The sequence below is a fragment of the Sander vitreus genome, chromosome 15 (genome assembly GCF_031162955.1).
Source record: "Sander vitreus isolate 19-12246 chromosome 15, sanVit1, whole genome shotgun sequence".
Lineage (NCBI taxonomy): Eukaryota > Metazoa > Chordata > Actinopteri > Perciformes > Percidae > Sander > Sander vitreus.
The window spans coordinates 4,755,028-4,779,052 of record NC_135869.1 but is presented as its reverse complement, the minus strand read 5'-3'; the positions used below and the strand labels follow the sequence as shown (position 1 = coordinate 4,779,052).

Here is a 24,025-nt window from a genome sequence, read left to right as displayed (position 1 = left end):
TGCTTTTACACCTACCGTGTATCGTCCGGACTTTCAGACAAAATTACAGGTGTGAAACCTGCCCCGGACCAAACACACCAACCTTGGTTGAGAAAAAGCGGTGGTCTCGATCTGGATCAAACTGAACCACGGTCTGGTACGTTTCTAGGTGTGCAAGCATTTTTTGGATGGTTCGGTCCAAATACAGGAAGTTCTGACGGTCTATCTTGTGTAGCTCCTTTAAGGAACAGCTCAGTGCTTAGTGTGTAGGCCCACAGCTGACGGCAGACAGCTGTCGGCTATCAGAACAGAGAATAAATTAGCAGTGTGGGTTTCAGTTTGTCTCTGAATAAATGCTGTAGCTCCTCAAAACCCAAGTAAAGTTCCTGTGTGTTGCTTCTCAACAACGCAACAGGACATAGTTATGTCAAGTAGAGTTCTTTAGTGAGCTTGCGGTGTGAAACCAAAACTAACCGGATCAAATGTTGGCTATACATGAACCTTTGTCTGGACCTTGGTACGGACTTTCAGATGTGAAAAGGCCCATAGAAAATTCAAGTAGCATCTAAGAAATGTTTCTTTTACTTTTTCCATTGAATACAACATTTTATACATTCCATCTTGTGAACATCTTAAAATCAATAAATCAATTGGTGAAAATTTCCCCTCTTTTTTATTTAACATATCCAAAATATGACTTCAAATATTTTATTTTCCTTAACAGTATGACTTAGACTTGTCAGTTAACAACAGTACACAAATATATTTAGTTATTCGTTTAACAATTTCTATTCAGTCATTAGTGAGCAAACACAGCCCATAGTTTAATGTTCTCAAGGAAAAAGACAAAAATAACAATGAAAATCAGAGGTGAAGGTGAAACATATTGGTTTGGCCACATGGTGGCAACATATGGTAGGGTTTAGTTGTCATCGTCATCATCATCAAAGACATCAGCTACAGTCCTGTGGATGGAGAGACAAACAGAGGTTAGGCTAATTCATAAATATTTGAACAGGTTTCAGTTCAGTGTAAATATGACTTACTTGTAGATGGATCCAGTCACTTCATCGAGAAAACCTCCTGAAAAAAAACAAACAAAGTAAGTGTGAGTTGGAGCCTCTGTCAACATACAGCCAAATCCAACATTTCTCATCAGGCTTAGAATTGTTGCCCTACATTTTTGTCATATAACAATCTACTGTAGCAATATAAGACTAGCCATTTGATTAAACTGATCAAGTCTTACTTCATTATTACATGATTAGTTTACTATACTACATATGCAGATTGGGTCTCTGCTAGGGCTGGGCGATAGGGACCAAAAATCATATTTGGTGGTCCTGAGTCTTCCCAGAGGCCTCCTCCCAGCTGTACGTGCCTGAAATACCCTTCTAGGGAGGCGCCCAGGGGGCATCCTTACCAGATGCCCAAACCATCTCAACTGGCTCTCTTCGACACAAAGGAGCAGCAGCTCAATTCTGAGTTCCTCACGGATGACTGAGATTCGCACACTATCTCCAAGGGAGACGCTAGCCACCCTCCTGAGGAAACCCATTTTGGCTGCTTGTAACCAGGATCTGGTTCCTTCGGTCATGACCCAGCCTTTATGACCATTGGTGAGGGTAGGAATGAAAATTGACCGGTAGATCAAGAGCTTTGCCTTCCGGCTCAGCTCTCTTTTCGTCACAAATGCAATACTGCCCCCGCTGTGCCAATTCTCCGGCGAATATCCCATTGTGCCCTCACTCGCCAACAAGACCCCGAGGTACTTGAACTCCTTCAATTGAGGTTGGGACTCAGTCCCCACCTGAGAACCTGAAAACCATGGTCTCAGATTTACGGGTGCTAATCCTCATCCCAGCTGGCTGCGAACTGATCCAGTGAGTGCTGAAGGTCACAGACCGATGATGCCATCAGGACCACATCATCTGCAAAAAGCAGAGATGAGATCCCCAGCCCAGTGAATTGCAACCCCTCCCCATCACAACTGCACCGCAATATTTTGTCCATGAATATCACAAACAGGATTGGTGACAAAGCGCAGCCCTAGCGGAGACCAACCCTCACCTGGAACGATTTTGACTTACTACCGAGAACCCGGACAGCTCTCGCTTTGGACGTACAGGGATTGGATAGCACTAAGAAGGGACCCCCTCACTCAATACTCCCGTAGCACCTCCCACAGTATCTCCCGGTCATACTCCTTCTCCAAATCCACAAAACACATGTAGACTGGATGGGCATATTGTAAAGAGCGTCGGTTGTTCCACGACCAGGACGGAATCCACATTGTTCCTCTTCAATCTCCCTTCCAGCACCTTGGAGTACACTTTTCTAGGGAGGCTGAGAAGTGTGATACCCCTGTAATCGGAACACACTCTCTGGTCGCCCTTTTTGAACAGGGGAACCACCACCCCAGTCTAGCACTCCTTAGGTACTGTCTCAGAACTCCACGCAATGTTGAAAAGGCATGCCATCCAAGACAGCCCTTCCACACCCAGAGCTTTCAGCATTTCTGTACAGATCTCATCAATCCCCTCTGCCATAAGAGAGGCAAAGCAGCGGGTGTGGGAGAAGTTCGGAGAAGACATGGAAAAGGACTTTCGGCACCAAGGTGCTTCTGGAAAACTGTCTGCCATCCAAGCTGTGTACAGTAAGGATGGGACACTGTTACCCTCAAATGAGGAGGTAATTGGGCGATGGAAGGAGCACTTTGAGGAACTCCTGAATCCAACTTAAGGTGAGGAGACACAGAGCCGCTAATCGGCCGTTGACTCGAGTCTGTTCGGTGTGTTCCGTGCCGTCGTCCGTCCGAGGGGCCGTCGTCCTTCATTTTGGCCAATTTGACATGTATAATCGGCGGGGTGGGCACTGCCGGCAGTCGGACTCAAATGACCCATCTGATTGGTAGAGTGCTAACCCGGAAATGGGGAGCGGAATGAGCGTGACTAGAGTCTCTCAAAATCTGACGAAAATCTTTTAAACTGATCTTTGTCGATCAGCCCAACTGCCTTTTTTGCCGACGTTTGGCCGTCGTCTCTGTGTATCCACACCTTAACACGCCCTCTATGGTAGGAAAGAGCTGGAGGATGATGGGGGATCATTGTCAATTTCCCTGGTGGAAGTCACTGAGGTAGTCAAACAACTCCAAAGTGGCAAAGCCCCAGGGATTGATGAGATCCATCTTATGCACACCTCTTCAAATAAAGTGTTTTGTATTATTCATCATCATTTAGTCATCTTTAGTTCTTCTGCCTAACTTTCAGCCATCATTATAGTGTGGAAGATCCTGTTCTTCTTGTTATGCAACAGGGGTGACTAGTTACACTCAGCAACAAGAAAACTTTCCTTTTCTGATGTGATCCTGTAATAATGTGTTTTGTTCTGTGACAGCTCTGCATTTACTCACCAGGCTGGCAAAGAGTTTGGCAAACAGGACACACATGGCAGAAAGTGCACATCTATGAACAAGAAAGAAAGTAATGAATACAGAAAAGAGAAGTCAGAAACGAAAACATTTCCCTACTATCACAAGAAGCCTGACCCATTTGTCTGACCCGGAGCTGTCTGTTAAGTTAAAATGATGTCAAAACTTTGATTTACTAAGTCAAACCAATCAGATTTATTAAATCTAAATCGACTTTTTTTTTAAAACTTGACTTATTATGTCACAATTATGGCTTAGTACATAACAATTTTGATGTAGTATCTCACAATCTTTACCTGCTATCATTGTTATTATTTTTTTATCATCCCTGACATGTCAACAATTTTTTTTCTTTTCCTGGCAGACATGGGCTTTCACATGAATTGAATATTTGTATATTAAATATTTGGGACTTCAGTACCCAAATGTTGGGTGACATTTGAAAAAAGTGCAAAGCCCCAGCTGCCTTGTGTATATTATAGATAAGGCAGACAAGACTACAGTTATTTGCATGTACTGTCGATGTGAATATAGCACAGGAGTCTCAAATAACAAAAACTTGAAAAATATCCCTTTAAAAATACATTCAGAACAGTTAAGAAATGTTTGATTAGTTTGCAATTAATCACGAGGTAACTATGGACAATCATGCGACAGCCCTACTAATTAGCAGTAAACACAAAGTATTTCAGGTATTTAGTGTAAACCAAAGTACTGGACAAATGGAAATGTTGACCTCATGATGGTGCTAGACATAAAGTCATCAGGATCACCAAAGGTTTTACAAATCATCCTCAGGGAAACATAAACAAATTTCATCGAAATCCATCCCATATTTATGAATGTAAATATTTCACTCTAAACCAAAAATGGGCTGACCACAAGACAAATGTCACATAATGAGCATTTTCTTACCTTGCAGTCATCACAGTGTTCAGATTTGTCTCCCTCTTCACAAGGACATTTGTCACAGCTGCCACAGTGCTGGAAGAATACACATTTAGTTAAAAAAGTTTAAAAGTTTTATTTTGGATTTCACTGACATCATTTTGTCAAGGTCTCTACTTTTCTGACTTAGCTTTGATGACTGATTTAATGTCTCAAATTTATTGTCAGACATACCTCACAGAATTCACAATATGAGCACACAGAGCCCTTGTGATAGGCATCATCATCATCATCATCATCATCATCATCGTCGTCGTCGTCGTCATCATCATCATCATCTGCACATAATATGGATAGTAAATATATGTTTTTTAAACTGACATACTTGAACAGATCTAACACTTAACAATGCTACATCAAATACATGTTGAACTATTGATAATGCAGTCATATATTGATAGTGGTTTGCACGCCATTTATAGCTCACAATAATTTAGAAGTAACTTCCAATTTACACATTTGAAAGATAAATGAAGCCCATAGAATATGAAATATCTGGGATGGATGTTTCTCATATGGAGATTGACTGAAAAAATTGTTAGGAATACATAAATCTGACTGCTGTAAATATGTTTTGATGTAACATATTAGTTCGTTGTTGTTTTTGAAGTTCTTTAGCAAATTGCATTTTTACATACAATATCACAGAGAAAATTGTTAAATGTTTAAATAATAATGATCTTCATTATAAAAATGATGCAATCCCTACATTTAAAGGTCACATATTATGCTTTTCTGTGTTTTCTGTCATATCTACAATGTTATAATGTTGGATTTTCATGTTAAACGTGACCTTCAAATAATGAGGTAAACGTATTTTAGACAAATCCCTGTGAGCTAAAACGTTCAGATTTCCAATTGTTCTCAACACTCCAGTTTCAACAGTTTTTTCTACTCTCGGCTAATTGTTACGCAACTCTAAGCCGATCTTCTATGAATGGTCATCTGCTCCAGGTAGTCAGGACTGGAGTGTTTGTTTTTAACATTGTCCAACAGCATTAACAATGTCACCTTGGCTGCCAGTGTCGTTCATTTCTCCCCAATTCCGGGTCACATTACTCCTGAAACATTAGTAGTTTTTGGTTTAAAAGCCTTTATTTGCGACTGTAGAAATTGCTGCTATATTCTATTAGTGTCAACTGCTAACTAAAGTAGCTACATGGCTAACGGCAGTAAACAATGTCATCTTGGCTGCCAATGTTGTTAATTTCTCCCTGATTCTGGGTTGCGTTACTGCTGAAACATGTCCGATTGGATAGTGCTTGGTTCAGAAGCCTTTATCTGCGATGTTTTGATGGTTGAAAGTGCTGCGTCGTTCCATTACAAGCTAACATTAGCATACTGCTAACTATTAAGCAGCTACATGCTAACGCGACATAGCTGTAATCTCGGCCAATGCTGGTCATTTCTCCCCAAATTCCGGTCACTTTACTGCTGGTGATGTCCGGCTGTGTAATATTTGGTTTAGAAGCCTTTATTGGTGATTTGTCACAGTACAAAGTCCTGCTATTTACTCTGTTGCAGTAGCTCCAGCTAAAACTAGCGAAACACCGACATTCCAGGTAGCGCGCCGGCCAACCAGAGCAGACTGAGCTTTTTCGGGAGGAGGGATTAAAGACACCTACACCTACAGAGTGTCTAATACAGAGGGTGAATACAGGTGCAGCAGCCATGGGCAGTATGAGAAAAGTGTTTTTTTAAACATTAAAGCATGTAAACATGTTCTAGTACAAACACAAAATGCAAGTATAATCCTGAAAATGCTATATAATAGTTGCCCTTTAAAGCTATAGTGCGTAGTTTCTGTCTCCCCCATGAGGAATTCTAAGTAATGACAACAAAACTGTTGGCGCGTCCACATGATACAAGCCTTGCGTGATCATGCTTTACCCGCCGCTCCTCCACGCTGTTGCTAGTAGCCAAGGAAGACACGGAGGATTAAATACTTAAGGTAGGTCATTATCTTCACTTGAGTTTCTGCGCGCGAAAGTCGCCGGACGACACAATCTTCTGAACATAGCCATACTGAGAAATACAGAGAGAGTTGTGTGGAGTCTTAATTAGCTTTGTAGCAACTCATTTGGTAATGGCTTGAATGTAACGGACGTTCATTAATATCAAAAAGTTACGCGCTAAAGCTTTAAGTCTATTTTTAAAAAGTTGTTAAATTATTTTGAGAAAAAAAATCAAAGCTCTTAGAATAAAGCCATCAGTCTGGACTCAACTCTGAAATACTGAAATAAGTCACAAGTCTTAACAAATTTTTGCTAGAATCGTGAAAATAATTTCCAACACTTTAAGAATAGTCCTGTTTCTCTTATACTACAGGCCACATTTTCTACGGTGTGAATTACAAACTGAAAGTGTGTAGTATGGATAGAGAGTAACCAAAAACTAGAAACCCCTGAACACTGCCAACAATCAGTCCTCTAACTACATTTTTCATTGTTGTTAACACAGAGATGCATCTGTGCTGACTTCTGAGGCTGTAGATTGTGGTCTGGATCCCATTACAATTGACAAAATGTCAAAAGCACCTTTCAGTGCAAGACAGAAATTAGAAGGTCTGGCTAGTCCACACAGCATTCCGGGATGGGAGAAAAACGTGCTCTGGTTTATTGGCAGTTTTTAAAATCAATCACAATCGTCATGGGCACTTGTTTTGGTGGAACGTGTGTACGTTCAAAAGTAGTTTTAGTCGTGCAACAGAAAACTCAGATTGGACAGGTAGTCTAGCTAGCTGTCTGGATTTACCCTGCAGAGATCTGAGGAGCAGTTAACCATAGTCCTCAGAAATCCACCAGTATAAAATTCCAACACAAAGAAAGTGGAAGATAACGGAAATCCGGCTGAAAAGAAGGACGTACGGCGGAATTATAGACTAGGGTTGCTGTTTCAACTTTACATGATGGGCAGAGAGTTGGAAGAAGGATGGCCGCGGAGCCACAGCTCATGCTTGCTCTGCCCCACCCCCCTAACCCTAACCCTAACCTTTTAGCCGCATTTTAATTGTAAAGGTGGTGAGATACGTGTAACTATTTTACATCCTTTTGGGTAGTTAAATCTGTAACAATGTATCGTATTTTACATAAACTGACATTATGGTTTGGATGTAAAATATTAATTTGTGAAGTACATACAGCTGTTACATACAGTAAATGTAATGGAATATTATGTGGCAGAAGTGGCAAATACTGTACCTCAGTACCTCACAAGTACCTCATAAGCGTACTTAAGTACAGTATTTGAGTAAATGCCCTTAGTCAGAGTATATTCCAATATTATGACAAATAATACACTTTTTGACACAATAAGAATGTTATCATGTGTTATCACTAGTAACAATTACACTTTGAAAGTAATGTTTGACCATACGTTTTTTTAAGTATCTATTACATTTCCAAAGGTTGCCTTTATCATTTTTGCAATAGTTTGTTTGAAATGGGTTTCTCTTTTTCAAAACCATCAAAGAAAATGTAAAAAATCTGTGTCAGACTCTTAATTTTATTTAAGTATGTTGCAGCCGTATTACATTTGTACCCAACAGTTGATATAGAACATGCTGTGGTCAGAACAGATACTCACAGGTTTCAAATGTCTGTAGCTCAGCATTCTGGTCCTCATACAGGTAATATGACCAAACACATGTTTACAGGCCTCTGATAAAAAGTAATGATGCTCTCCATGCATTGTTATAGCTCTAGTACAAATCTTTGGTAACAGATTTGAAATGTAGGCAGTTTATGATCATTTGATTTATTTAATGAATGAAAGTTGGGTTGAAGACATATGGACAGTGGTGATTGTCATATTTTGCACACATGAATGTTCAGTCATCACAAAAAAAAAAAATGTTGCCAAAGAAGAAGAGAAAAAAAGCATACAACCATTTCATCTCTTGACAAATTTGACATTTGACAGAGCTTTAGCTCTTTTACTTCCTTTATAGAAAGAGATGTTTCTCTCTTTTCCCAAACACTCTCTCCCTGAAGGTCTGAAAAATCATCAGCAAATCCACTGTTGTAACATTTGATAACAAGTGGGGAGTTATACATATCTTCAGCCTAGTTTCACAAATGACTCAAATATTTGTACTGAATTGCCAAATAACCATTAAATAGTAAGGGGGAAATTGCTCAAAACTCAAAAGAAAATATTCATCATTAAAATAAGCTACTGACATGTGCATCAAAAGTTATCATTTTATCTAATGGTTCAGAACATTAGCGTTTTAGAAAATAAAGAGACATGATTAGTAAAGTTCATAGATACATTGGAAGTTATTCTATTACCTTATCTGTGTTTAGCAATTTTACAAGTGCATTACATGGCTCTTTAACAGACAGCTGCAAAATGCTCCACAGAGAAAGAAAGAGATTGAGAGATATGGAGAAAGAGAGAAACTTTACATCTGTTGATATTCTAAGCTTTTAAATGAATGAATTTAGGTAGTGGCCCTCCTGCACCTCCCCTCGCGCTTTATTCTTCCTTTGTCTGTTTTTCTAGCACCCCGATCCCCCATCCCCAATATCGCTGTCTCTCTTTCTTTCTCTGTAGGTTCACATAAAGACACAAATGCAGGTCAATCTGATCCAAAACAAATGAGAAAGGAAGATCCTAGTTGAGGAACCATTCTTTCAAACGAAACACAAATCAAAAGATCTCAGACTAGTGACCCCAATGACTGATTCCCAAGTCAGGCTTGGTTTGTGTGAAACAGTTTTTTTGTTCTTTCTCTCTCTCAAATCAATGCTTCTGCAGTCCGCAAGTTCATATCTAGTGTACTGTACGAAGGACTTCGGACAGTTGGACTTCAGATGGGCCAGTTCAATTTCCCCAGAGTGCTCATAACTCTAGTTAAGCAGGGAAAAGAACACAGTGTCAGAGACAGCAAGGGAAATGGACAGCTGGAAAGGGGTGGAGGAGGGATTTTGATCACCTATTAGCTCTGAGACATTAAAATAATAACTGACAAAGAGATGATAAGGTTGTAAGAATTTTAACGAGAGGGGAGTGGCTAATATTGTCTTAGCTCCTCCCCTTTCGCACACTGTCCTGTAATGTACGTGCACACATTTTTACTTTAAACACATCACCAACTGCATGCCAAAGCATCAGTCAATCATTGAAACAACATAAGAGGTAGAAACATTGCCGCATCAGAGCTGTGGCCTATTTTATTCCTGGGCTGTGTTCTGGCAATTTGAATAGCCAATCACAGCCTGACCTAAAACAAACAGCATATTTTCATTAAAATTCAGTGAATGCTGATGCTCTAACAGTACACAGTTGGCAATGTGCTTCAGGTGCAGATGTCTGCAGATAAGCAAACATAGGAAGAGACAAAGTGATATGGGAACATATAAACTAATGCATATTTAAAGTGACTGACCTTCATGATCATCATCATCATCGTCGTCGTCGTCATCGTCGTCATCGTCGTCATCATCGTCGTCATCGTCGTCATCGTCGTCATCGTCGTCGTCGTCATCGTCGTCGTCATCATCATCATCATCATCATCATCGTCATCATCATCATCATCGTCGTCATCATCATCATCGTCGTCATCATCATCATCATCGTCGTCATCATCATCATCGTCATCGTCATCATCATCATCATCATCATCATCGTCGTCGTCGTCGTCGTCGTCATCATCGTCATCATCGTCGTCGTCGTCGTCGTCGTCGTCGTCGTCGTCGTCGTCGTCATCGTCATCATCATCATCGTATCATCGTAGTCGTACATCGATCGTCGTCATCATCGTCATCATCGTCATCATCGTCGTCGTCGTCGTCGTCGTCGTCGTCGTCGTCGTCGTCGTCATCGTCATCATCATCATCATCATCATCATCATCATCATCGTCATCGTCGTCGTCATCGTCATCATCATCGTCGTCATCGTCATCATCATCGTCGTCATCGTCATCGTCGTCGTCGTCGTCGTCGTCGTCGTCATCGTCATCGTCATCATCATCATCATCATCAGCCATCAGACCTTGCTCGGAGCGGAATGGCAGATCCTGCGCCTTGGCAGTGGGAGCCAACGGGGTGTGGAAGGAGCAGAGCAGCGCCAGCAGCACTGCAAGAATCAAACTTCTCAACGATGCCATGTTCACAGCCTGGCCAACTAATGAGGAATTAACCTGGAATCACTGCAGGAGTCCAGCACTGCAGCTCTTTGCCTATTTGTCACACACACACACACACACACACACACACACAACCTCACAAATTCAAACCCACTCAGTGGTACACACAAATGGTTACAGTAGGTAATGGACACCAATTACAATGGAATCCAACGGACCAGGTCCAGTGCAAAGAAGATATTCCAAGCTGAGATCCAGACACAAGTTTCCCAAGTCCTGGCAAAAATTATCCTCAGAAAAGCAGGTGTCCGCCTTTTCAATCTGGGACCACAAAAAGACAGGGTGTCTTTTAGTCCAGTGCAGCACTTGTGTGATCAGTTAAGACTGAAATAAGAAGCTGAGAGGAGAGCTGTCAGTAACTGGTCAACGCTGGAGACACAGGCAGGACTAATGTGAGAGGGACAGAAAAAGAGTGAGACCAACCTATGGGGTAAGCTGAGAAGAAGGGAGGCAGTCAGGCTGATAGACAGGGGCAACTGCTAGTGGGCAGGCCTGCACTATCCATAAGTTAAGTTACTGAAAGAAGAGGGGAGTGATTGGAGGGAGTATAAGGAACGAGTGGAGCGTACTTACTTTTCCATCATCATCAAATATTCAAGTTTAACTTTAGAACAAATGTTGAAGCTTAACTTAAAAGAGGACCACAGCAGAAAAATATGACCATATATTGTGAAAGAAAGGGGGAGGATGAGTTAGTTTCAAGCTGGGAGGATATTGGGCAAGTAGTTGTATACAGTACAGATGGATCATTTGTTACATCTATTTTTGAAGTAGATGTCTGAACAAGCCTAAATACTTTATTGCCATACAACTTAGTTGTCACTAGCAACAAGGCCTAGGTATAACGATGTTGTTAGGTCATTTGGGGGGTTAGTTTTCCCATCTGTCCACTGCTGTAGTCCAGAGAGAGGTATCTCAATAAGTACTTGCCAGTTCCTTAGCACATCTCAGAAAATGATTATTAATAAGTGACTCCCTGACCTTTCCTCTAGAGTACCATGAGTCTAGCATTTCCCTTAGACCAAACTTCCAATCAAGAATAATGTATCTTTTTGGATTTCTAAGATTTTTCCTTGGATATTCATGGTAGTGTTGAGGATTAATCCTAATGTTTTAGTGATCCCTTTAATCCTAGCACCATCACATTGCTGCTTTTCAGAGAACCCTTTCCATTTCTACCATTCCCAGGTGAAAATATTAACTTTACATGCAAAATATCCAACTCTATATCACCAGAACTTTGATATTGGATGATTTTGCAAAATTCTGGATTAAGTTCAATGACAAAGTTTTTAAATGTTCAGTGCCAACATTTTTTTTCTCATAATTTCAAAATATGTCACATCCAGCTCCTGTGTTTTTGTTATGTTTCTCACATTCAGTGTACACTTCCTGTTTTATTTTGTTACTCACTGTCTGTCTCTGTTGCAGGTCACATGTCTTCCGGTCTTTGTCTGCCTTCCCGCCTGTGTGATTACCTGCCCGGGCCCTGTCCGGGTGAGTAGTTTTGACCATTGCCTGTGTTTCGACTTTGACTCTGCCTTGAGATATGGAAACATTCTGTTTTTTTTACTCTTTGTACAATAAACGCCTTTTACATCTGAACCACTGCTACTGAGTCATGCACTTGAGTCCTCTGCCTGAGCCTTGTGACAAAATATCCATAAAGGGCAAATACAGAACTCTTAAAGATTAAGAACGATCATGACTATGGCCAATAAACTATGGTTAAGATGTGTTTTGGTTTGACAACAAAAATACCAGGGAAAGATCATGGTTACAGTTAAGTTTAACATTAATCGCTCGTCTGTGATGGGATGCTAACTCCAGTTTTCACTATGAAAGTAAGAGATGCTACATGCCCATCCACCACCCTGACCTTAACACTGGGGCGTGTTTGAAGCAAACTACTTAGTACAAAGTGTCGTCCAACCATGCCTGACGGCATAAGTATTTATAGCTGTTCCAAATGGCCAGAGTCAAAGACAGGGTAAAAAACTTGCTGTCAGAGGGAGGGGCACAACATAGTAATTGATCAAAGAGGGATAACATTTCTCTGAATAACAGTCACTTCTTTAATACAGATTGTCAGTTTCAGAAAGTTACACAAAATGTTCAACACATTGCTCGGCCTGGGCCTTCCTCTGCCATTGTCCTTTCTTAAAGTCTTTTTTATATTGTTCGACAATATAAAAATGACTATGTTTACAGACTATCCACCTTGCTACTTTAGGCTTCCTGCATTTAATGTTTAGGATTGAACATTAACCTGCACAATTGTCCAAATGGAACTTACTTTCTAGAGACACTGGCCTTAGATATCCCATGATCTAATGGGCAGATTGCCATGAAATTTGCCAATTTTCCCTCCTAAATTCTTTAATCCATATTAATGACCTTTCACTGTACTCAGGACAAACATTTTAGCTCTAGGCATAGCTAAGTCTAGCCTGGTCCTACCAGACTTTCGTACATTTCATTTGTACAGAGAGTCTGGCCACTCTCCATTGACAAGTGTTAACTTCCTTGAAGGCGGGTACTCTGTTGAAGTTTAAAACTATTGGATCTGCCCAGAGCCACTCTGGAACTGCCATAACCAATTATGCCATAACCAATTATAACAATAACATTTGGTCGTGACGTATGTCATGCGCATGTGCAACAAGAGGGTAGACCGACAAGGCTTAGCTATATTTAGCATTAGCATACCTAGCGTTAGCCTGAGCCAACTCCTTGCGAGCTGGAAAATCTAACTTTTCCCGAACCCCGTGGGGAGGAGGGCCACAACATCATGGCCACCAACAAAACTCAGCAAAGATTGTTCTTGCTCAGGCTTTAACTTCTGGATATTCGGCAGCGTTGCCACAACGGACCGAATGGCTTTGCTCGCATCTTTCTCCACCGTCATTACAGAACTACAACTCTAGCGCACGGCCTCAATGTCATCGTTCTCAGCCACTCCCTCTGTTCACTGATTGGACCGCCAACAATTTGGCTGGAGAAAACCCAAGACTATACCGTGAACCCAGACGTAGTACTGAAGGGAAATGAAAATTGAGCGTAAGTACGTAGGAGGGCGGAGCCAGGCTAAGCTAAGTCATCACTTTGTTCTGCTTTCTGTCCAACACAATCATATTGTGTGGTGTAATGACCATTGCAGCAAGTAGGGGTCACCAGTGATTCCTTGCGAGGACTGTTGGTCTTCATAATTATTATTCTAAGCTACTGGACTATTATCAAAACGTTTTTACTAGGATTGTAAAAATTAACGCGATAATAAGGAGTTAACGCAAATTCCTTTTTTTAAACGCACAATTAACACCCCATAGAACAGCACCTTCTGTCATGTTTTTGTCCTTGTGTCAAGTTTCTGTGTTTTAGTTGGTTTCATGTTTTCTGTTTGCTTTCTTCCTTGACCATTATTGACGATGACGACGATGATGACCTTTGTTGACTTCCTGTTTTATTTTGAAATCCACTGTTTGGTTTCATCCCTAGTTACTTGTCTTCCTGTCTTTGTTTGTTTCCCGCCTTTTATGATTACCTGTCCCCGCCCTAATGTGATTCACATGTGTGTAGTTGTCTTCCCATTACCTGTGTATATATACCCCCTTTGTTTCACTTGTTCCCTGCCAGATTGTTGTTACTCCTCGTGTGTCTCACTCTCCAGCGTTTTCTAGTGTTTGTTTCCAGTGTTTCCTGATCTATTGCCTGTATTTTAAACCAGTCTTCTGCCTGTTGGATTTGTACTGTTGCCTGGATTGTTTATTAATTAATAAACAAACTCACCTTCTACTCCGAGTTGAGTCGAGCATTTGAGTCCGACATTGTACCCGTGACAGTACAATCTGGCCAAGATGGACGCAGCCGACTCCGGTGTGTATCTAGTAGAGCCTATATCTGATGAACTACGTGACTTACTTTTTGACTTGGTTGAGCTGGAGTCCTTGTGGAAGGAGGATAACAGTAAGTACCAGAAGGAGTTATTTTTGTTGGAAGCTCATGAGAAGGTGTCAAAGAAACCCTGGCTAAATGACTCTATTCCAGACTGGGCTAAACGTTTTATTTCCACTCCAACTCCTCCACCTACTAATGAGTTGTGTTTTTGTAAGCCTGTTAGCTCCACCAATGCTCATCTTCAGATCCCCGGGCTACCTCAGTGTCAGCTAGCACCCACCAGCCTGCCTGTTGCTCGGCCTGCTAGAATATTGGCTACCGGTGCTTTTTTTCATCAACCAGCCTGCCCCTGTTCCTACATCTCCTGGTCGCGTCATTCCTCAGCCTGAAGGAGAGCCAGAAACTTTTGTGACTTTATTTCAATATTTTTCTATGTGTGCTCGAAAGACTGAGGAGGCCAAAGCAGCCAGCCTTCAAGCTAAAAGACAAAGGCCCAATACGCTTTCTAGCAGTTCCCCTGAACTCCCCAACAACAGTCTTTTGAGGGGACTCGCCTGGCTATATTCCCTGGAACTCGTGGAGGCCACAGACGGAGTAAGGGTCAACATGGCTCCCAACGCCATGCCCAGCATCAACCTCTCTTCAGCCCCGAGTCCTCACTTCTCTGCGATCCTGATGGTGCTGTCCAGTGGCCACGAGCCCGTGCTGTGCAGCGGCTTCAAGCCTCAGCGGACCAGCCTTCCAGAATCCCAGCTGAGCTTCAGCTGATGAACAGTCCGCCAGAGCCCTCGGTGTTGTGCAGCGAGCCAGAGCCCTCGGTGTTGTGCAGCGAGCCAGAGCCCTCGGTGTTGTGCAGCGAGCCAGAGCCCTCGGTGTTGTGCAGCGAGCCAGAGCCCTCGGTGTTGTGCAGCGAGCCAGAGCCCTCGGTGCTGTCCAGTGGACCAGAGCCCTCGGTGCTGTCCAGTGGACCAGAGCCTGTGCTGTCCAGTGGACCAGAGCCTGTGCTGTCCAGTGCTCCAGAGTTGACGTGCAGCCTCCCAGAACCTCCACTGACATCAGCCATCCAGAGTCTACGCTCACCGTCCTCCCAGAGTCTACGCTCACCGTCCTCCCAGAGTCTACGCTCACCGTCCTCCCAGAGTCTACGCTCACCGTCCTCCCAGAGTCTACGCTCACCGTCCTCCCAGAGTCTACGCTCACCGTCCTCCCAGAGTCTACGCCAACCGCTCCCCCAGTGTGTTCGCTTACGGGCAACCCAGACCTCTAGAGTCTTTGCAGTACTGTCCGTCCTCCCGAGGGACTCACCCTTTGCCGTCCTGCTTGGTCTCCAGAGGGTTTCCGCCTTCGCTGTCATGCTCCAGGTTGGCGACGGTTGCTTCGCCAACCTGTTCGGCCACCAGAGGGGTTTTACCGTCGCCGCCGGCCGCCTGAGAATCCTTGTCGTCCTGTTCAGCCGCCAGAGGGGTTTCGCCTTCTACGTCCTGTTCGGCCGCCTGAGAATCCTCAACGTCCTGTTCAGCCGCCAGAGGAGTTTTGCCTTTGCCACCGGCCGCCTGTGAGTTCTCGACAGCCTGTTCGGTCGTCAGAGGGTTTCCACCTTCGCTGCTGTTCGCAGTCCTTCACCCCGGGCTTAGCTGACTGCAGCATTTCAGTTCCCGAGTGCCCACTGTTCCCAGTTCCCGAGTGCCCACTGTTCCCAGTTCCCGAGTGCCCATTGTGCCCACTGTTCCCACTGTCCTCAGTTTCCTGGCCCATTTGACTTTTTGTTTTCCCCTTCGTCCCTCCGGGGGTTGATTCTTGGTTCGTCGCGCCTCCGTACCCCCTCTTCCCTCGCTTTTTGCTCATTTAGTTTGGGACGTCTGGGATCCGTCCCTTGAGGGAGGGGTACTGTCATGTTTTTGTCCTTGTGTCAAGTTTCTGTGTTGTAGTTGGTTTCATGTTTTCTGTTTGTTTTCCTAGACTTCCTGTTTTATTTTGTAATCCGCTGTTTGGTTACATCCCTGGTCACTTGTCTTCCTGTCTTTGTTTCCCACCTTTTATGATTACCTGTCCCCGCCCTAATGTGATTCACCTGTGTGTAGTGTCTTCCCATTCTCTGTGTATATATTCCCCCCTTGTTTCACTTGTTCTCTGCCAGATTGTTGTTACTCCTCGTGTGTCTCACTCTCCAGCGTTTTCTATTGTTTTCCAGTGTTTAATGATCTATTGCCTGTATTTTAACCACGTCTTCTGCCTGTTGGATTTGTACTGTTGCCTGGATTGTTTATTAATTAATAAACAAACTCACCTTCTACTCCGAGTTGAGTCGGGCATTTGAGTCCGACATTGTACCCGTGACACCTTCGATTCGAAGTAAATTAATCTAATTGGCAGTTTTATCTATCAGTGTTTTCCATTAATTTAAAATGTCAAATATCCATTCCAGTGTTTCCTCTATTCACTCTCAGCAGCGCACCGCAGTGAGAACCAGGCAACCGTCTGTAGTTAGTTCAGTTCTGTAATAACAGCAGGACATTCGCGTGCTATCTGGTAAAGTCCGTTGAACAGGTGAAGAGCACGTTGTCGGTAGCCTACTGGTTGCAGACATGCTCATTAGTTAACACAGTAACGTGATGCGGATCTGGTGTTTTAGCTTAGCTAGACATTAAAGATATTAAAATAGATCAGGGATGCTGTTTTGACCTCACTGTTCACAATGAATTTAGCTGAAGTGAATGTAGCGCTGGTGTGTTTTATGTGGACTCCGTTTAAAAACTAGCCTTTTAAAATGCTTTTCAGCAAATGGTCATATGGCCTTGTGTGCTCTGATTAATTTGGCATGCAGTTATCACACCAGTCATAATTTAGTTTTAATGAACTCCCTGCTGTTTTGGAAGAAGGAAATAACAAGAGTAACAGATGAACAAGCTTTAAAGTGAGTTTTCTTTTAATTCTGTGGATAGAGACTTAGTAGTAATAAACCTTTTTATTTAAGTGTTCAATTTGTACATTAGAACAGAAATGTTCAATGGATTTGCGATTAATCGCGACTTAAATATGGACAATCATGCGATTAATTGCAATTAAATATTTTAGTCAATTGATAGCCCTAGTTCTTACAAATTCTGTCTTATCCCTTCAGTATCACCATCATGCTGATGCAGCCAGAGTGTATGCACTACCAAGAGTATAGGCCAACCCCAGACATTGATCTCTAGCCCATCTTCTTGCCTCTCCCTCCCCCTACACACTGCCCCCAAAATAAATGGATTTGTGCAGGGAGGAGTTGACAACCACTCTATTTAAAACCCCACACTGTCAGAGTCAGTGTAATGTGAGCCTTCCTGGCTCTGTCTGTGTGGGACCGGCACAGTATCCCACACCCCCTGTCATTTCTCACCTACACATACATGAAGAAAGAGGTCAATGACAGGAACCTCTGAAACACCTCCTAAACCAAACTTGGCTAAAGTCAATAAATATATGTGCTCTTCTTTTGTTTTGCATAATGCTGTGATGCCACTGATAGTATTCTCACTCCATTACTACTGTGCTGTACACATGTTTAAGAAAACACAAAATGCCAACTAAAGCCCAAGTTTTGGTAAAGCTATCACTGGTGTAATTATAAAAAGCAGTCCTGGTAATGATCCACCCTCTTTGTACATATTGTAGCCAAGTGAATTACATAATTAGTACTTGAACTTAGATTTTATTTCTAGCCAGGACACGTTGACTGAGAGAAACTAAAGACTTGTGAGTTGTTCGTGATTTGTCCTAGATTCTCATGTAGTCCCTATGGTCCCTATAGTCAAATAAAAAGATTTTTGCACACCCAGCAAACCACAGCCTGGCAGATTTAACATAGAGGAGACTTAGCCTTTTATCAACCTATTAGAACTCAACACCAATATTAGTCACTATTTAAAGCTTTAGACAGCACGTAATCTTTGGTGCAACATAATAGGTTTGAGAATTAGTTTGTGATAACGTTTCTAATGTTGATAGACTAGTGGCAGTGAGAAACAGCTGAGTTTGAAAGAGCAGAGGACAGACTGAGAGAGGAGATCAGATCGAGATGAAGACTGCAAAGTGGCTGAAAGTGGAGATGAGCTCAGACATGCCAAAGACATTTCTTCTCTCTTACTTTGGACCACTGACTCTGCCTGCATTGACCCACTTGACCCATTTAGTTAACTTCCCCTACTGTTTCATTCTTCCTTCCCACACAGTCTTTTGGACAACGTGTAAGAATAAAATCTGACACGTTGTCTGTCTGCTTTAGCTTGGGGCAGATCTTGACACCTGAGTAAAGACCCTAATAAATGACCCCATTTAACTCTAACATGTCAGGGTAAAAAGAAAATAATAGGTGTTATTTATGGTTTCAGACGGGGTGTTGTAAGGTGAAGAGATGACAGCAAGTGCACTGCATTAGCCCATTCATCAACCAGATCTGACATTCCCCAGCAGGACTTATTTGCCTCCCTGAATCTGATCCAGTGCTACATCCAACCCAAACTCTTCCCATGTAAGGACTGTCTAAAGTAGGAATTCACTTTCCACGATACAGTTACCTAAGGGGGACTGGTGTGTGTGTATGTGTGTGTGTGTGTATGTACGGTTGTGTGTGTGTGTGTGTGTGTGTGTGTGTGTGTGTGTTTGTGAGTCTGTGTGTGTGTGTGTACACAGTTTGTGTGTGTACGGTTTGTGTGTGTGTTTGTGAGTCTGTGTGTGTGAGTGTGTGTGTTTTTGTGTGTGTGTGACTGTGTGTGTTTGTGAGTCTGTGTGTGTGTGTGTGCGTGTGTGTGTGTGTGTGTGTGTGTGTGTGTGTGTGTGTGTGTGTGTGTGTGTGTCTGTGTGTGTGTTTTTGTGTTTGTGTGCTTGTTTTACTATATTCGTGGGGTCCAAAAACCAGGGAATACAGTATACTTGTGGGGTCTGCACAGCCTTGTGGGGCCAAAATGCTGGACCCCACAAGGTTAAAGGGCTGTTTGAGGGTTAAGACTTGGTTGTAGGATTAGGGTTAGAATTAGGTTATGGTTAGGGTAAGGGTTAAGGTTAGGCATTTAGTTGTGATGGTTAAGGTTAGGGTAAGGGGCTAGGGGATGCATTATGTCAATGATGGGTCCCCACAAAGATAGTGAAACAAACGTGTGTGTGTGTGTGTGTGTGTGTGTGTGTGTGTGTGTGTGTGTGTGTGTGTGTGTGTGTGTGTGTTTGTGTGTGTGTGTGTGTGTACGGATTGTGTGTGTGTGTACGGATTGTGTGTGTGTGTGTGTGTGTGTGTGTGTTGTGTGTGTGTGCTGCACTGCACTGGACTTTCCAGGGCATTTCTTATTTCTGCTTCTGTCTTGGCCCAACATATAGAGAAGAAAAAAATATTCACATGTAGCATCTACACAATTACTACAGTATGTAAAGTAAGTAAGACTTCTTGATTTTTTATGTTATCAGCTTTATGTAGCCTACAGCTTCATATTTTTACATGATAATGCAGTGCAGCCATCCAAACCTAAGACTGAATTGGTTTGTAAAGCACAGTACTTATATGTTGACTAGCCTAGCATTGTCACAGCACTGTGTCAGTGATGGAGTATAGTCTGGCTACACCACCTATCTGGATAGAGGAAGAATACTCCTCCTTGTTTGTATTTCTTTAAGGTTCAAAGTTCCTTATTTGTCATGTGCACAACAATATCAGAAATAGTCTTAGCAATGAAAATCTTAGGCTTCAGGCACATGATTTAGGACCCAGATTTTTCTTTATGATGACATTGTTGTTTGAATATGATGAGTGAAAGTGTGTCTATGTTTTTACTTGTTATTGTCTTTGTATTTATTTGAAACCACGCTGCTGCCCCTTGCCAGGACACTCTTATAAAAGAGATTTGTAATCTCTTTTAGGAGTTTTTTATCGTGGTTGAATAAAGGTTTGTTTGAATGAATGAATGAACATCCAACAGTGCTCATTAAATAACACAAAATAATCTGAAGCTAAGACAAAAGAAAAAAAGAAAAGAAAATAGTAAAAATTAAGATGTAGGGCCAAAATATAAAAAAGAAAATATGAATGAAGTAGTATAATTATATAATTATATAATACATAAATGATTGCAAGGAATGAGACTGAATGTAACAAGGAATTTAGCAATGAGTATACGCCTAATTTTATATATATATATATATATATATATATATATATATATATATATATATATATATATATTCATACAGAGATGTTCAAAGTTCATAAGTAAAGATAAAGTCCAGTACTTGGCTGGCTGGTGTCATCGTGTGGAGGAATGTACACCTCTGTTCTTTCAGGTATCTTCCCACAGGCCCTGCAAACTGCAGTCATCAAGCAACTCTTAAAAAAGATCAATCTAGACACATCACTAATGAACAGTTATAGGCCCATATCCAACCTTCCATTTTTAAGTAAAATCGTTGAAAAAGAGGTTGTTTTTTTGTAGGTAACGGCTAAACCTTTTCTTGTCACTAAACAACAGTTTTGATGCCTTTCAGTCAGGTTTTCAACCACACCACAGCACTGAGACAGATCTTGTTAAAGTCTTCAACGACATTCACTTAAATACAGACAGTGGCAACATTTCAGTCTAAGTATTACTTGATCTCAGTGCTAAATTTGCCACGGTCACCACAACATATTACTAGACCGATTAAAAAAACTGGGCTGGACTTTCTGGCACAGTACTTTACTGATTTGAATCCTTAAAGAACAGGGACTACTTTGTGTCTACAGGTAATTACACATCTGAGCGGACAAATATGACGTGCGGAAATCCCCAAGGCTCCATTCTAGGGCCTTTTCTGTTTAACATCTACATTGTGACGAAGGCTCCGTCACTTATGACCGGCACCTGGTAAAGACACTCGGTAACAGTTCACAAATAATTAATCTGCAGTCACAAATTTATGCGTATCCACTCTGGTAAAACTGGTTATCTGGTTATCTGAACTCTCTCTCCTCCACAGTCCTTGATCCAACCCACATATCAATTTAGGTTCACAATCAATTTTGGCCCGTCAGGTTGTGCACTAAACCAAAAAGACGGAAACTGTTTTTCAAACTTCAATTACACAACACTCGAAGCAGAATTTGGCGGATTTTGAGACTCAGAAATTCCCACACAACCAGCGAATTTTCATATTCAGACTGTGAAACAGGTTGTTGTGAGTCGGCTGTGTGGTAGCCTAAAATGCAATCATTGTTTTTCTCGATTTGCTAAATTCTCTGACGGCTTAAGAACTTTTTTGATGATTTTTTCAGGACTTTATGTGGACCCAAATGTATGCGAGAAGGCTTTATGAGGCATGCAATAATACAGTCAAAGATATTTTACTTTTTCGATTAATGAAAGCAGGCATGTCAATAAACTATACATGTCTGGCCCTCGATGTGATTCTCATTTCCCAATGTGGCCCCTAGTGAAATTGAGTTTGACACCCCTGGTCTAGCGGGAGGGGCGTAAGATATATTGTACATAAGCCTCTGGACACCAAAGCATGGGGTGAGCAGAGATGCTAGCAATACTAAGGGCTCTGTGGTGGGTGGAAGAGAGTTGGATGGAAAAAGTGATTATCTGTTTCCATACACTGTCTGCCTTGATGGCATTCGTAGGAGGGAGAAGGTAGTGAGGCTAGGTTAGATATAGTTGGGGAGATTTTAATGATGGTTTTTAGATTGGAGAGGTGGGGGTGTAGTGTGGGTTTCTTGTGGGTTCCAGCACATGTTGGGGTTGAAGGGAATGAGGTTGCAGATAAAGCTGCTAGGGCGAGTCTAGGAAGAGATAGGGTGGAGGTGCCTTTTGGTAAACTGGAGTTTGAACAATGAAAGACTGAACCAGCCGTGGTGGCAGGAGTGGAGTAAAGACACCAGAGGGAGGAAGTTGTATGTCATCCATAAACCGTCAATTAATTTGGGATGGATCAGATTAAGTTGGCCAGGTTAAGGCTGGGACATTGTGGGCTGGCAAGTGGGCTGTTTCTGGTGGGGAAACACAGAGACAGCAAGTGTCTATGCTGTGTAGTACCAGAGTCGGTCAAGCACGTCATCATCCACTGTCCGAGATACGCTGAGGAAAGGAGACTATTTTTCATGGCTCTAAGCGAGTTGGGAATTGACATTTTTTCCTTAAAAACTTTGAGGGATAATGGTCCTAATCAAAAAGTAAGAGCATTGGAATTAATTCATATCCTTAAAAACACAGACCTATACCGTATAGCTCAGTTGGTAGAGCGGGCGCCCATATATAGAGGTTTACTCCTCGACGCAGTGGGCCCGGGTTAGACGCCGACCTGCAGCCCTTTGCTGCATGTCATTCCCCCCCTCTCTCTCCACTTTCATGTCTTCAGCTTTCCTGTCAAAATAAAGGCCGAAAATGCCCAGAAAAATAATCTTAAAAAACAAAAACAAACACAGACCTGAATATATTGGAAAATATAGGTCCAAGAGGTGCGGGTTTTAATGTAAACCAGATTGTCTTCATCACCAGTAGGAGGCAGCAATGCGCTATTAGTGCCTAGTCTGCCAGAAAGGAATAGAAAAAGAAGCATGGGGTTGTTCAGACTGAGGGCTACGATCCAGACAGGTGATGAGAAACTTTGAGCTAGTTAAAATTGTGTGTAAGAAGACAGTTTGGTTTGCTTTCTGTTTTTTTGCTGTGGACATCAAGCTTATGTTAAACCACTATTCTTGTAAATAAAAGCTCCTGTTACGTTTTGTAACTCAAGCCATCTTGTTATCTCATTTCAGTCAGATTACCAAATGCTTCCACTAGCTCAAATTATGGAAACAACTAAATAAGTTACCATAGTTATGCGGACGACACACAAATTTACATAATCATAACACCAGGGGGACTATGGTCCAATACAAACACTGAATTAATGCATTGGACAAATCAACGATTGGATGTGCTAGAACTTACTTCAATTAAACAAAGACAAAACTGAGGTGGTTGTTGGAGCCAAAGAGGAACGATTAAAAGTCAGCTCAGCTTCAATCGGCAATGTTAAAAACAACAGACAAAGCCAGAAATCTTGGACTCAGACTTGGATTTCAGCAGCCACATTAAGACTATTACAAAGTCAGTCTACTATCACCTTAAGAATATAGCAAAGGTTAAAGGACTTATGTCTCACCAGGATTTGGAAATACCTGTCCATGCTTTTATCTTCAGTAGACTTGACTACTGTAACGGTGTCTTTACAGGTCTCCCTAAAAAATCTATCAGAACGCTGCTGCTCCAGTCCTCACTAAGACCAAGAAAGTGGATCACATCACTCCAGTTCTGAAGTCTTTACACTGGCTTCCTGTCTCTCAAATAATTGATTTCAAAATACTACTGTCTTTTGAATTGTTTTAACTGCTCTTTTATGTTTTATGTAAAGCACTTTGAATTGCCTTGTTGCTGAAATGTGCTATACAAATAAAGCTGCATTGCCTTGCCTGTGAGAACAGATAATAAAGACGGCATCCGATCATAAGGTGCTCCAGATAAGGAGAACGGTCTGTAGAAATTATCTCCACATCTGAGCACCACTTGTTGTTGATCATGAAGCAGACGCCTCCCCCTCTGCTCTTCCCCCCAATGATATGGGCCCGTCCTGGCG

The 24,025-nt window shown here is 42.1% G+C and overlaps 1 protein-coding gene across 1 annotated transcript; it reads right to left on the bottom strand.

Moving 5' to 3' along the window:
• Positions 1–901: 901 nt before the first annotated feature.
• Positions 902–10,471, bottom strand: LOC144529521 (uncharacterized). Its single transcript, XM_078268636.1, is given in 7 exon segments — positions 902–944; positions 1,026–1,062; positions 3,392–3,443; positions 4,325–4,393; positions 4,532–4,635; positions 9,750–10,108; positions 10,110–10,471. Coding segments are annotated over 7 exon segments (1,026 nt in total).
• Positions 10,472–24,025: the final 13,554 nt, after the last annotated feature.